Genomic DNA, 15,850 nt, shown 5'->3' with positions numbered 1-15,850 from the left:
TTTTTTTGTTTTGATGAAGCTGCCTTATTTGTGGACGATGGAGTAGCGACAGCTGAAATCCTCCCCGGCAATGCCGGCGGAAAGACGGGCGATACCGTATGTGTGTACTGGTAACATAAAATCTGTACATATCTGGCTGGTAAACATTTTATTTATTATTGTAATTTATTATCGTTGTACATATTATATTTCGCCATGTTGACCGGTAACCGTCCAGTGGAGCCATTGGGGTCTAGGCATGGTTGTTTAAACACATTTTTATTATTATACTATACGTATCTGTTGTGCCTCGTCATTTGCTCGTTGTGTAAGCTATTTTTATTATGTCCGAGTTTTACGCCCTGTTGAGCTTTCTCGGCACCAACTTCCAATATATCATTTTTTGCACATAACTTCCGTGTCTTGAGTTATTATTATTATTATTAGTATTACCCTCGTTATTAACTCTTCCTGGTGTATGCATTTATTATTGTGAATAATCAAATCCACGGTGCTCCGACCTATCCAGGTCTCGGCTCGTGGTTGGCGACCTTGCTAAAAAGCGGCGGTCGGCCACGGGGGCAGTTCGATTCAACAGTTTTGTTGGGTCGGTCCACGATCGAACTGTCACACTTGTCCGGAGAAAAATGCCGCCCGGTGGCCGAGGATCGAACCGCGACCGGCTGCGTCGCAGCGGAAGAGTCAGACCACTCGGTCACCTCGTCCCCGAGTGATACACTAATCTTTAACATTTTTATGTAGTTGGAAATGTATATGGCTCCCAAAGATTCGTTTGGAAATTGGAAGGAAAACGTGTACATGCATAAAGTATCGAATGCTTGCTCATCATTAAAAAAATTAGTAGGAAACGCAGCGACTTCATTCATTCATGGTCTTGGACTTAAAAGTGCAAATTGTCCTGTACTTCCGGTAAAAACCTAAGTTACAACACATCATAATATTTTATTACATTTACATAATTATAGGTATAATTATAAACATACACATCATTCAATTATCTTCAACATGAAGAAAATTGTATTAATAATTTTAAATTTTAAATTGATTATAGACAGTTAAATAATAATACATGTACACAATCGATTAATGACTATTAATACAATTATTTTCTTTGCTTACTTTAGTTAATCGTTTTTATACTTTAAGGGTATTTATATAGCTAATGGTTTGGATCCGTCAATTTTTGAGCAATCCAATATGCCAAAGGCGTTTTTTTATGGAACGTACAAATTTCATGCGCAATATTCACGAAAAAATGAAAACTTCGGCTGTCAAGTTTACATTTTAGAATTTAAGCGCCCTTGAGTGTCTTGATTTTTTTTTAACATTTTTATGGTTTATTAAATATCTAAATTTCTCATCTGAAAAAAACGTAATTTTACCTTTTTTCTTAAGAATATTAAGTATTTTTATGATTCACTTCTAAAATAGTTATACGTAATATGGTTAATAGTCTACAACCGTATATTATGGTGATCATCTGAAAAAAATTTGATTAAAACCTATCTATACCAATTTTTATGCAAAACCATAAAATCGTGCTTTAGAATAGTAACGAAATTAAAGTACAAATACAATATTCCTTTGCAAACTTCTGTTTTAGATGCATAAGTTTAGATCTGGATACTGATGTTAGAACTAGGTATGTATCAATTCATTAAATACATTTTTGTATACATATAAGATTTGGTATTTCATTTTTTGAATGTTTTTATTGGCCGTTACCAACTCGATAATTATTTTATCTCCAAATATATATTTTTTTATTTTTACGCCGCCAGTTATATTGGATACAAAATCTTTGTCCACCATTTTTTCAGTCATATTAAGTTAGTAAAAAAGCCTAGTAGTTTTCTTAGCACTGCATTCCGTATTTAATAACTGAAAAATCTATGTTCAAATTATTTTGAGTTAAAAATTTAATACATTATAAAACATTTAAAAAACAATGATTCATTGAATTATTTAGAATAAACTTTTTGAAAAAACAGAAGTTTGTATCGTCACTGGACCCTTCCTAGTTCTTATATACCTATATAGTATATATATTTTAATAACTATAAAGTTAGAATTTGAATAAAAATAAATACATTATTAAATGATAAAAGAGATGAGCGTGCACCGTGCTCAGTGAATTACAATTATCCTGTATAGTTATGACGTCAATGTATACAATTTATCAATAAAGTCACTAAATATATATTACCATAGTATTTCAGAATATATAATCTGTGTCTTTGAGAGAAGATGGTACACTAAAAAAAAAATAATAACTGGTAGAATATAGTACGTAATTTAGTTTGTATGAATATATTATATAATTAAATAAGTAGTACTATTTAACTACGATAAAGTATGTAGCTACAACCTTAGGGCCCCTAGTGGACACTAGACGTTTGTAAAGACTTATAAGCCACACAAAAACACACATCATTGTAAAATCAATACATTCATCTCTAAGATCAAAATTTAAATTTTAAAAACCTTAATTGACTTAATTAGATAAAAATACTGAAAATAGTGTATCGTTAGATAATTGTATATTATTACCAATCTAATTGCTTTCTAAAAATAATTTAATACTATTTCGTGTACAATATTTTCGTTCAATACCATCTAGTGAAACTTAACGATACTTAAGGATCACTATAACATATTTATGTTTTGATATTTAGATAACTAAATTTTAAATTTGATGTATAAGTGATGTACAAACATGCAACAGTAGTTCTTGAGTTTTCAATGAATGTGCACGTTTTCAGTACCTTTACTGTTCAAATATGAATAAACAACAAGCTGTTGTAAATATTAATAATATGTTGATGTTATAACTTGAAGATGACCAAGAAGGAGATAATATGATAAAATCTTTAATGCTGAAAAAAAAAAGAAAAACCACAAAACCTATGTTTTTAATGAGAGAACAGAAAGGATTTTTTGCAAAATTAATCAAAGGACATTTAGTCAATGACAAAAAAATTGAACATTTTTTTAGATTAAATTAAAAACAGTTGAATTTTGTTTTGTTTCTGGTGAAAAAATATATATTTCTGATCCATACAATCGAGTGCAACAGCCGATTACATCTGAAAATAAATTATCATTAATGATGTGGTAGTATATGCTGGTATATAATAAATAAATCGTAATAAATAATAATGTTTCCAAGTAGTTTCCAAATAGTTCAAAAAAAATGTTCCCATATGTTTATTAAAATTTATAAATGTAGCTAGGAATATAGAAATTATGACAGGGAGGTAACTAAAATAAGAGTTAGGGGGCTTAGCCCGGTAAAACACGATTGCGTACGGTATTTATCGACATACGCAATCGTGAACATTAAATGTTCACGATTGCGTACGATTTTTATCTGCAACTTTGAACTTCACTGTTGCCATTTGCTTTGAACTTATAGAACAGGGCTGGCCAAACTTTTTTTGGTCACGATCTACTAAAAATATACTTCACCTTTGAAGATTGACTTATTAATCAACTTATTGATCGACCTAACCTAACGCAATCGTATTAACGTACGCAATCGTGTTCTCAAAAAGATACATCGTACGCAATCGTGTGGTACCCGCTTAGCCCCCCCCCCCCATATTTAGGCCAATGTACCATATGTCCATCTATCAGTGAATTAATCAACACCATTGTAGTATTGTAACAGTGTAATATTGATGAATAGTTATAGATAAAACGAATTCCAAAAAAAATGAGTTTATTATGTATTAATAAATATTACAATGCAAACAATGGAAAACAAAACACAGCAAACAATGTTTTCAATTTTATACTCGAAAATCTATCTATAGTTAGTGTTTGTGAAACTGGTTTTTACTAGTTGAATAGTACCTGTTCGTATAATCATCAGCACCAGCGAAAAGCAAGAAAAGGAGACCATGAAACATAATATTTTAATTTTGTTTATACAACTGTTACACACAACTAGATTGGGATCGTCTACAATTTCAAAACAGCTATTGAGTTCTCCAGTCGTAAGTGAATAGACAAGAAAAATGTATAGTTCATTTTAAAATCCAATAAACATCCATATTTTAATACAATATTTATTACAACATATTTATTAAAGTCCCATTCAAAATTGCAGTAATAAAAGCTTATCGTATGCCTTGTATATAGTTGTTATGTTTATAAAACTAATATTCACAATAGTTATCAGAGTCGTCTGGTGACTGAAGACGGCTTTTGATTTATCTAATCTTAAATTAATTGCTAAAATAATGTTATTATATCTAACAACATTTAATTAAACGTGGTATAAATATCATATAAGAGGGAACGAATTACTTCCCCTCAAATATTAAGTATCTGGGAAATGGAAAAATAAATAACTCAAACAATAAAGTCACCAAATTTAAACTCAACTTTTTTAGACTATATTAAATATTATTTATGTTTTTTTTTATTAAAACGCATTTTATGATGATTGTTTTTTATGTCGATTATTAATTTTTGATACTTCAACTACTAGATTTGAAAGTACTGTAAGACATATTGTTCTATTTAATTTACAAAAAATATAGAACACTTTATCAAGTAAAGTAAATGTCAAAATAAATATTTCTCGAAATATTCATGCTTCAAAAGTTATTGATTTTTTAATTCCAGTAAAAAAAACAAAATCGACTTTGGCAAAACTGATATTGCAAGCTAATTTTATTAATATCTAGTTTGCTGCTAGAAACCACCTTCAAAATGTAAGGTTAAAGCTAGAAGAAATTTATTCTGGATTTTAATTGGCAAATCCCAAAAGTGATAACAGACACAAGATAAATAAATAAAAGTAGTCCAAACCACTAAAATTTGAAAATTCTTTTGCAGTCAACCATGTATAAAATATGTTTTATTTGAATAACAAAGAACATGACAATTTAATAGGTACAAGGTTCCATACGGTGTGCACTGACTTATGCGTTGGTAAAGGTTACTAATACAACGATAATAATTAATATTATAATAGAGTCAAAGTAAGTGTTAATAGCTGACGATATTTGATCCGGAAGTTTGCGGAATGTTTTTCCGGTTGCATTTGACGATTTATATAATGCGACATTCAGTTGCAGTGTGATGTCGGAATGTGAGGCAAATAATAATAAAACATGTGTACAAATATGTATTTCTTTTAATAAGAAAATAACTACTATGGGTCGTAATTAAATAATATTAAAGATCATAATATGCCCGTATTTTTGTATTTGTGTTTAGGGTCCTTACCAATTAGTCATCAGACAAGTTTATAATTGCAATCCTACGAAGAACAATACAATCCAGCATTATACGTATATAAGTCACAGGGCCAATACAACATGGTTGCTTGGAAATTCAACCCTCGAAGCACCTCTTGACGACACATTATTCGTAAGTTGATACAATTGAGTCAATGTGTATTTGGTATGCTTAAAACTACGTACAATATAATTATTGGCTGTCTGAAACGAATTTCATAGTAATGAATGATAGTATAATATGGTATTAACTATTTTACGGTTATTGTAATATTTTACCAGCATAGCATTATTTAATTAATAAAAAAATCAAGTTATTCTGCGTACTATTTTACTGTATCTTTTGGGTCGATAGTAGACACTCGACATACTAGTATATTAAACACTTATTTTTTTTATCACCGTTTCTGTAATCAGAGGGTAGTCAAATTCGGGTTTAAAAAAAAAATAAAGAAACGGAAAAATAAAAAAGAATATTGTTATAACATAAAATATAAAAAATTCGATTTTTTCATTAAATTACATATTATTATAATAAGTATACACTGCGGTAATAAAATAATATGCGAATCATACAACTATAACATAAAGTGGCTATTGGTGAAGGCTCACTGAGTGTACACACCGGCCAGCGTTGCTAGCTCCCGGATGGGTGACCACAGGGATTTTTAAAAGCAAAGCATACAAAACGTGTTTCAAACCAACCATTTCCTCCCACAAACAGCTAATGGCCATAGTTTCGGGCTTTAGATTAATAAAAAAATAGTATAAATACCAAAACAAATAAACTAATATTGCCAGTTATGATATTGTAAGGGTACTCATATGATGCTCACTACCAATAACTCACATCACATAAGTACAAGCCGATTAATCTTTATCTACAAGTAAAATATGTGGACATCTGGTGTGACCATAATTATTATGTGTAATATATTTGGTATACTTAGGTTATAGAATTATGTGAAGGGTAGGAAAGCACGGGTTAGAATATTTTGTATGTGATATTATAGTAGTTAAACACGCAAGATACAGATGATAGCGTATAATAACAATTCACAAATATAAAACATTAACCTAACTGCATAGATGTAGGCTGAACAATAATGTCTTGAGGGGCTTGAGATCTACTAAAAACGATTTTTTTACACACTAAAATACTAAATAGTTACCTTTAACTCTACAAGCAATTACAATAAAATGCCTATTTTTTCGTATATATGCTATTTTTTTGTTTTTTATCCTCGCCACCCATTATTATTATTATTATTTCAATATAAAATATTATGTTTGTTCTTAAAAACGTGGAATCGTGATCTATCAACTGATGAAACTTTTTTTGCAGTTGGAAATAAAATTGGCTGTCAAAGATTCACTTGGAAATTGGAAGGAAAATGTACTATCGCATAAAATACCAAATGCTTGCACATCAATAAAACGATTATTGGGAAGCGTTTGGACAGTGTATATGAATGGGTCTGGTAGTAAAAATACCAAATGTCCTATACTTCCGGTAAAAACATAATTTTTTAACTTTATAATATTATATTTAGTTATTATTAATAAATAATAATACATACAAATTTGATCGGTTTGGCAAGGATAGGTGCAAAATTTATAGCAATTTATATACAATTTATATACAGCATTAAGAATAAACCATAAGAATAATATATTGTTAGCAAATAAACAATGTATTTAACTTGTTGAATAATTTACACCATTGCTTGACGTCATACAAGCTATTGAATTCACTTTAAAATTATAATAGATTCATCATCGATTACCGTATTCATGAATATTACTTAATTCTTAATATTTAAATTTGTCAAAAGATTATTTATAGTATTTATCGACAAAAAAAAAATAAATAACACGACTAGTAATATTAAAATATTTAATATTTTACTATAACTAAAACATATAGTATCTAAGTATGAAATATAACATGTCTTCTAACAATACAAGTTCTATGCTTACATTTTCAATGCTTTTTAAGGCAATACTATGATGCAGTAATCACATGCAGAATGCATTTGGTCATCTTTATATTATGTAAGTGACCAATGACCATGTTACAGAAATACAAGATGGTGTGATTTAGATTTACATTAACAATATAATGTAATTTATATAAAATATGGTGTAATTTTATATAATATATTAATTATATTTTTAAAAAAATGTATTAAACCATTCTATACAAGGAATAATAATACAATTTGTTTTTTTACTTTCCATACATTGTTATACTTTCAGGGTATTTACACATATCCAGGGATTGATACATCAATTTTTAAGGACTCGAATCTGCCAAAAACATTTTTTTATGGAACATTCAAATTCTATGTGTATTACACTCGAAAAAATGAAATATACGGCTGCCAAGTTTTCATTATAGAAACTAAGAAACATCCTTGAAATAAATTGTACTTTAACTATTATTTTAATGTTTTATTAACGTTTTTCAAAAAAAAAAATTGTATTGAAACATTTAAAATTCATAATTTACATCAAAAGTCTATGAATATTATTTTTTTTTTGTCTGAAATAAAAAAACACATTATGTGTGAAGGGCGGAAAGTGAGCTATTTCAGTCCGAGGGCGACTTGTGCCCCATGCGAGGTCTAAATTGCTCTCCCCATACTGAAAGAACTGCCTTCCCGCACGAGCTACACATATTATTTTTTGTCACGCCTCTGCGTTCATTGATCACGACAGAGGTGATGCAGGAATCTATGCAACAACTAGACTTTTCTAGGGAAAACAATTATTTTACAGTTATTATTTGAAGAAAAATAATGAGTTAAAAAGGTTCTTTAAGACTTTGAGATTAAACTTGCATGTAAATATTTTGTTTATATAATAAAAATAGTTATTACTATTATTAATAAATCAACTATACATTTTGCACCCTTCTCCTTATTAATATACTATAGAAAAATAATTTAATTATAATAACATATCGATAATCTTATTTATTTTATTTATTTATTTCAACCAAATCAATTACAACTAAATAATTACAATAAATTACATTAATAATAATAGTTGATTCTTATTACCAACTGGGCTAGTAGCTATATCTTTATGTTTTCTATGTTTTCTATTAGTTGAATCTATATTAAACTAGGAATTTTATTAAATATTATCATTTAGTTATTTATATAGCCATGTACCCACACATTTACGTAATATTTTTTGAATTCTTAGTGTTAAAATTCAATGTTACGGTTAACATCATTAAGATAATAGTCCCTGCTATAATTTACAAAATACATAATAACAAATGGAGGATTACTCCGTTATCCATCTACCATTGAAATCATTCGAGCATTCGGCTATATGCGCGGCATAAGAATAATATTCATATTATGATAAGAATTTCGAAAATGAGAAAATTTTATTCGAATGGATGTCCAAAAATGATTTGGGAGTTGTCTTTAGTTCCAAATCAAAAGAACAATTGAATAAATTCAATTTTTGAGTGCCAATTTATGTTATATATTTATAGATATAACCTAATAGATAAACGAATTGCTACGGAAAACGTTATTATTATATTAATATTAATAATAATTATTATTGTAATTAATTATTATTAATTATTATTTGTTATTATATTTATATTATTTTCATGGATGATTAAACACTCAATAAATAATAATAAAACAAGTAGGTTCCTATCCCTGATAAGATAATAATTAAACGAAAGTTAGACCAAGTAAAAATATGTTTTCTGTATAATATTATGGTCAGAATGTGGTAGGTGCCTAGAATCTAGATAATGCGTATATTTTGATAATTTTCATTAATTTTAAAATGTTATGTGTTTTGTTATTTTTATGATGATTACATTGAGATTGTTGGGTTTTTTGAATGTATGTCAGCGTTGTCAGCAAAGATAATGGTTTTTTTAGCGTATTATAGTGATAAAAATGAGTGGTTTGTCGATTGTGGTTTAAAATTTAAAAATGCTAAGGGGAGAACCTTGAGGTTAGGTGAGTATACCTTGATGTTCCTGGTATATATTTTATTTTTTTGTATTTGCATTTTTAAGAACCAGTATTCTCAGTTTAAATAATTTAATTAATAAAAAACTATTTGTTCAACTCGAGAATAAAGTACATCAAAGATTTCAAAAAAATTACCCACTGAATTATTTAGAGTAAAAAGTAGAATGCTCATTTGAAAATAGTAGTTTTTGCCATATAACATTGTTTAAGTAAATATACCAATGTAGTATAAAAAATCTCAGGAATTTAAAAATACAGTCTTAATAAGAATATTTAAAAATCCAAAAATTAGAATTTGCATAAATTCATTAATTAAAAAATGGAATCGAGCATGCTTTATTAATTATCCTCTATAATTAGTGTCGATTTATCGAAGTTCATCAAATAAGTCATCAAATATACCATACCAGTGTATTAATCATCATCATTGTAATTTAAATTTCAATAGGGTAAAATTTTAAATCGATGTATAATAATAGATAAAATTATCTAAAATATTATTTGTATTATTATAGGTACTATAATTGTTTACATATTAATAAATATTAATATGCACACAAAGGAAAACTAGACACGGAAAAAAATTAAACAACGCGTTTAACTTATTACTTAAAAATCTACCTAGTGTTAGTGAAATTCTGTTTTATTCAATGAACAGTACCTGTAAACTCATCGGCAACACCAAAATACAAGAAAGAGGAACCATGAAACATCATATTTTATTTTTGTTCATACAACTGGTATACACAATTAGATTAGGATCGTCTTCCACGCAAAATAGCTATTGAGTTCTCCAATCGTAAGTGATTTGCTAATAGATACTTGTATTATAAATATCACAATCTAATAAAGTGGTATTATAAATTATAATATTATTATATAAGTGGGAACTTCCACTCAAATATTAAATACATTGTCAATGGAACAATAACTACTTCTAGCAATAAAATAGTATAACTTAATTCCAATTGTGTAGACCAGGCGAGGTTCTCAAACTATGGTACGTTTACCACTAGTGATACGCGGAAGACAACATATCGGTACGCGGAAGGGCACGGAGAAATAGAACGGAGAAGAAATAGATGAACATTCTAAATTGTGTTTGAACATGGTCACATGGAAGTAGACATAAGTGGTACGCGACAGATTAATAAATAATAATACACTTGAATGGTACTCGAAAAAATAAGGTTGAGAACCGCTGTTGAAGACTATAATATTATATTAACACCTATATTCTTACATTATAATGCATTATATACGATTGATATTTTTTATGTCTGTAACTTACTTTAGAAACCTTCAACTACTCCGGTCGTAAGTATAATCATTACTGTAATACATTTTGTTCTATTGAATTGCATCCTGTATGAACAGTAAGTCAATTAATGCAATTATTAAGCACTTAGGCGTTTTCGTATGAATAAATACATATTCATTATAATTACTTAAATATTTATATTATAATATAAAAGCCATGTGCTTAAATATTAAGGACCTAGTTAATCCGAACATTAACTACTTCAAATAATATATAATAAATTGACATAGTTACTAGATTTACAATATATGTCTCATGGTGCTTACTATCTCTGACCCCTCTCCCAATTTATTCATCTAATTAATTTGTAATTTGTTTAACTGAAAAGAGCTTTTTTCCATCACTGTTAAATTGAATGCTTTGCACTAGAATTTAAAACATTTTAGTTTTACACAGTATACAAAATAAAAAAAATAAATACTAACATGATAACGTATTTTTGTATATGCCTAGATAAGTACCTATGCATTATGTCAGATTAAAAAAAAAATTATAATTCCTTATTCTTATCCTTTATAAAAACTAAATTGATTTTGTCAAAAACTGATATCACAGTATAATATTGGTTATTTCCAATTATTTTGAAACAAATAATGTGGTTTTCGACTTCTGCAGACGCTCCCGAAAAATAGATCCAATTTTCTACAAGAAACCACTCTCAACGTTGAAGATTAAAGCAAAGAAAACTATTGACTTCTTAAAAAAGTGATAGCAGACTCAAAAATAAAAATTAAGTTCTCTAAGCCTACCAAAATATTTCCATACTGTGTGTATATTAAACGTTAGGTACGTATAGTAATATAGTTATACAATAATACATATTATAATATAGTCGAAGCATAAGAATTAATATCTGATAATATTTAGTCCGGAAGTTATTCCGAAAATGTTTAGAAGTGTTTATAAGTGTAACATTTGATTCTAAAATCAGCACGAAAGGCAAATAATAATAAGACCAAAAATATGTATTCCATGGTATTCCTATAAATAGGTAAGAAAAAAATTATGCTATTTAATATTATTAAACATCGTATGAACTGACTTAGAGTCCCTGCAATATTAGGTCGTAAATCAAATTTAAAATGTGTTAAAAAATAACTTAAAATGCATGAAGACACTGAATGTATGAATAACATAGGCTTGATAATGTAATACGAGGTTCCGTATGGTGTGTATATAAATTTATGCGTTAGTAACGGCTATCTATATGAATATTGTATTAGTAATATTATGATTGTATTGTCGAGGTTAAAGTTAATAGCAGCTGATAATGTTATTTGATCCGGAAGTGTTTGAAGGTTATCATAAGTTCAACACACTGCAGTTCTGCAATCAACACGAAAGGCAATTAATAAAAAAATACACACAAATGTATTATATTCTTTTTAATAAGAAAATAACTATATTTGAAAAGCTTGTCAAAACGTCGCATGGAAGTTAATGTTATAACATCACATAGTCAATTAGCATGGGCCTACTTATGGGAGTGTTCTTATGGCAACTTAATTTAATTTTAATCCATGTTATGGAAAATGGATACGATCTCTAATCTGAGATCTAAATAAAATGTCTCAGAGATGTTAAAGTTACGCAATCGCACGCAAAAATATCCGTCATAATTAAATAATATTGAACACTGACTAATATTACTGTTTAGGGTCGTTTCAAATAGGTCGTCAAACAAGCTTACAATAGCAATGCAACGAAGAAAAATAAAATCCAACATAACATGTACGCAGGGCCGGATTAAGGTTTTTGTCGCCCATAGGCTGAAATAAATTTACCGCCTAATTTACATAGGTATTGATATTCTACTAATATCTCAATGTAGTTTTTGGGTCACACCAAAAAAAATTTGCCGCCCTAGGCTTTAGCCTACACAGCCTAAGCGGTAATACGGCCCTGCATGTACGTAAGTCACAAGGTTAATTCAACGTTGCTCCTTGGCAATTCTACTCTCGAATACCTTTTGACGACACTTTTTTCGTAAGTAGTTATAATTGAATCGATGCATTAGGCACTTGAAGTTTCAATTGACTTGTTAGCAGTGTCGTAAAATACCTATTCGAGTAAAAGTGTTCAAATTCTTTTTCCGTAATAACACTTATTTAAATACTTTTATTTTTGAAGCTATTGTATCGTTTATTATTGACTGGAAAATATTATAAACTTGCTATATAAAAATATTATTAGTGGGTACCATCTCACACAGGTATAATCGGCAATGAAATGGCTGACAAGGCAGCTAATCTTGCAACCAGAATCATTCCCCATCCGACAATCTTTGACTTGCCGACTAATGACATCAAATCTTCCATCAAACACAAAATACACTCTAAATGGCAAAACGTTTGGGATGACATTCCTCCCACCAATAAACTTAAAACAATCAAGAAAGTTACAAAGAAATGGATTCCACCTTACTACCTCAACAGACAACAGAAAGTCGCCATCACAAGATGCAGAATCAGACACTCCTCCGCAACCCACCTTTTTCTCATCAATAAAAATCCTCCACCCACCTGCGATGAATGCCACGCTGACCTTTCAATTCATCACATCTTTCAAGATTGCACGAAGTACCGGGACTTAAGAAACGGCTAACCACCGAACATTGAAGAATCCCTCAACGAAAACAACACCATCAAAATCATCAAATTTCTAACTAAAATACACGTCTTAAACAAACTCTAACAGTGTTCAGACCATTCTCCGTAGCCACTAAGACACAATTTAATCCGTAATTTTTTTTGTTTCTTTCGTTGTTTCTTTCACTTTTAATTTACGCTAGGCTAATGACCTGTGACGTTGAAGCCTTATTTCTAATAAAAAAAAAAAATATATTATTACTTATTAGTACTATTTATTTACCAAAAAAATGTTTATTAATTATAATAATCGTTTATCGTCGACTTAGATTAATGACAATATGGAATATCCAATTACTTATAATTCTAAATATTAGGTATATACCCCTTCGTAGATAGTGTTTAGTATTGAAGGTGCAACTATCACAAAAAAAGAACGATTATGAGTGATCAGCATTTTGATTATTGAAATTTAAATCATGTTGTTAAAATACAATAAACAAATTTTGATTAAACTATACTGTTTCAAAACTAAATAAAAATTTTTTTTTATTTTAAGATTTTTCAAATACTTTACTATATATAGTATTTGGGTGGTATTTTAAATACTTAATTTTAAAAGTATTTGTGTAATTACACAAGTACCTATTTAATTTTTTACAACACTGCTTATTAGGTATGCGTACTGTATAATTATTGGTCTTCTAAACTGAATTCAATAAAATTATGATAATATAATATGATGTCTACAATTATTACATGATTTTATTACTATTTCATTAATTTTTTAAAGTAAATTCGATTAATATTAGCAAACAACGTATGATGAATTTTATATATAAGAATATGTCAAATAGATTTTTTATTGAAAAAATAATTAATAAAATAATAATTTAATTCAGAAATATCTAAATAGAGCATTGTTGTAGAAGAAAGATAAAAAAAAATGTATTTACTTTATTAAATTCCATATTCAACATAGGTAATAATATATTATACTATATTGCTCCAATATGTGAATCAAATAATATTATTGATAATTCAAATACCAAAATAATGAAACTAATAGATTATTTTGATATTCTATAAGTACGTGACTATTATTATTAAATATATCATAATCTGTGTAATAATCAAGATCATTGTCAAACTGTGAAATATTGATGTATAATAATACAAAAAACAAATTAAACACTCATTAGGTAGTATTATATTATTATATATTAATAAATATTACAATGCAAAGAATTGCAAGAAAAACAAGGGAAAAAAATAAAACAACGTTTTCAATTTAATACTGGTAAAGCGGTATTAGGTAACTAGGTAACTAAAGTTTTTGAAACTTTGATTTACTTGTTGAATAATATCATCCGTTTGTATACTCACCAGCACCAGCAGAAAGCAAGGAAGAGAAACCATGAAACATTATATTATTTATTGTATGCTTTTACAACAATTACAAACAACTAGATTGGGATTGTCTGACAATTCAAAACCGCAATTGAGTTCTGCAATCGTAAGTGAATTAAAATGTATATAAATATTATATAATTATTCTATATCCTTTGAAAATATTATTGTAAATTCAATATGAAAATTTAAATAATGGCGGAATGTTTCCAAGTTTAGTTTACTAACCATTTTTTAATGAAAACAAATATTAAATAATCTTAAGTGATATTTTGTTTGAAACTCCAACTATAGGAATTTATAAGGTATCAGTGGCGTAGCCAGGGGGGAGGCTGAGGGGGCTGCAGCCCTAACCCCCTTCCCGAAATGTTAATAAAATATAAAAATTATTTTTATGGTCTATGGTATTCGATCAAAAACTAAACCACCGCTGTGTAAACATTTGATCAGCCCCCCCCCCCTAAAAAAAATCCTGGCTACGCCACGTAAGGTATAAACTATTCAATTTTGAAGTTACAGGCGTTTAAACCTATTATTATATTCATTTTTACTACAAACTGTTTGAGATATTTTCGTGACCGAAGAATTTAGTAAAAACTTTATACGCTTATAAAATTTCATTTTGACAATGTATTTTTAATACCAAACTCGAAAATGGTTGAAAAATTATAAAATAGCACAAAATCAAAATATTTACAAAATGAAATCAAGTCTAGTATAAATGCTAATATAAATATTCGTTAAAAAATGAACACATCTCATTAGTAATTGATTTTTGAATAACGGCAAAAAAACCAAATTGATATCGTCAAAAACTAAATAAGATGGAGTTTCTTCAGGTTTTGGAAAATATTAAGAATTGTTTACTTTTTAAATGTCATAAAATTAGAGAAATCTAATAAACTTTAGACATTTATATTGAAGCGGGAACGTCAAAAGTAATACTTGACACAAAAATAAAAATTTTTAAATTCGTCAAAATGTTTAAAGTATTTAGTTGTATAGTAACAAATTACTTGATAATAATACGATGTTCCGTATACGTGTATAAAACTTATAAGACGTAATGATTAAACTAGGGGCCCTGGGGTACTCAGTCTCCCTTCCTTTGAAGCCGTTTAAAATCGTCCACTTTTAAGATTTAGAATTATAAGTGATTTATATTCTACATGAAATATTACAATTTTAAACATTATTCATTGTTAAAATGGGATACTCAGCACTACTATTATGCGTTGGTAACAGTTATCTATGAATATTGTATTA

At 28.3% G+C, this 15,850-nt stretch overlaps 2 protein-coding genes across 2 annotated transcripts; both read left to right on the top strand.

The window, feature by feature from the left end:
- The first annotated feature begins 70 nt into the window (after nt 1-70).
- On the top strand, nt 71-1,307 carry LOC111027554. The gene is made up of 3 exons (XM_022305960.1): nt 71-139; nt 742-909; nt 1,147-1,307. The coding sequence occupies exons 1-3, from the start codon at nt 71-73 to the stop codon at nt 1,303-1,305; spliced, it is 396 nt and encodes a 131-aa protein (XP_022161652.1). The 3' UTR covers nt 1,306-1,307.
- Nucleotides 1,308-3,902: 2,595 nt separating this feature from the next.
- Nucleotides 3,903-7,670, top strand: LOC111027548. Its single transcript, XM_022305950.1, has 4 exons — nt 3,903-3,998; nt 5,230-5,382; nt 6,595-6,762; nt 7,509-7,670. The coding sequence occupies exons 1-4, from the start codon at nt 3,903-3,905 to the stop codon at nt 7,668-7,670; spliced, it is 579 nt and encodes a 192-aa protein (XP_022161642.1).
- The last annotated feature ends 8,180 nt before the right edge of the window (nt 7,671-15,850 follow it).

This window comes from Myzus persicae, unplaced genomic scaffold, assembly GCF_001856785.1.
Source record: "Myzus persicae strain clone G006 unplaced genomic scaffold, MPER_G0061.0, whole genome shotgun sequence".
Classification (NCBI taxonomy): domain Eukaryota; kingdom Metazoa; phylum Arthropoda; class Insecta; order Hemiptera; family Aphididae; genus Myzus; species Myzus persicae.
The sequence above is the reverse complement of the archived record's forward strand: the minus strand, read 5'-3'. Positions and strand labels throughout refer to the sequence as shown.

What these genes read in the sequence shown, in the direction of transcription:
- LOC111027554 (XM_022305960.1), top strand. Translation starts at nt 71, where the DNA reads ATGCCGGCGGAAAGACGGGCGATACCGTATGTGTGTACTGGTAACATA. An exon ending in AATCTGTACATATCTGGCTG is followed by an intron (nt 140 to 741) that starts GTAAACATTTTA and finishes ATTTTTATGTAG; the next exon opens with TTGGAAATGTATATGGCTCC. An exon ending in CAAATTGTCCTGTACTTCCG is followed by an intron (nt 910 to 1,146) that starts GTAAAAACCTAA and finishes TTATACTTTAAG; the next exon opens with GGTATTTATATAGCTAATGG.
- LOC111027548 (XM_022305950.1), top strand. Translation starts at nt 3,903, where the DNA reads ATGAAACATAATATTTTAATTTTGTTTATACAACTGTTACACACAACT. An exon ending in AGCTATTGAGTTCTCCAGTC is followed by an intron (nt 3,999 to 5,229) that starts GTAAGTGAATAG and finishes ATTTGTGTTTAG; the next exon opens with GGTCCTTACCAATTAGTCAT. An exon ending in CTCTTGACGACACATTATTC is followed by an intron (nt 5,383 to 6,594) that starts GTAAGTTGATAC and finishes CTTTTTTTGCAG; the next exon opens with TTGGAAATAAAATTGGCTGT.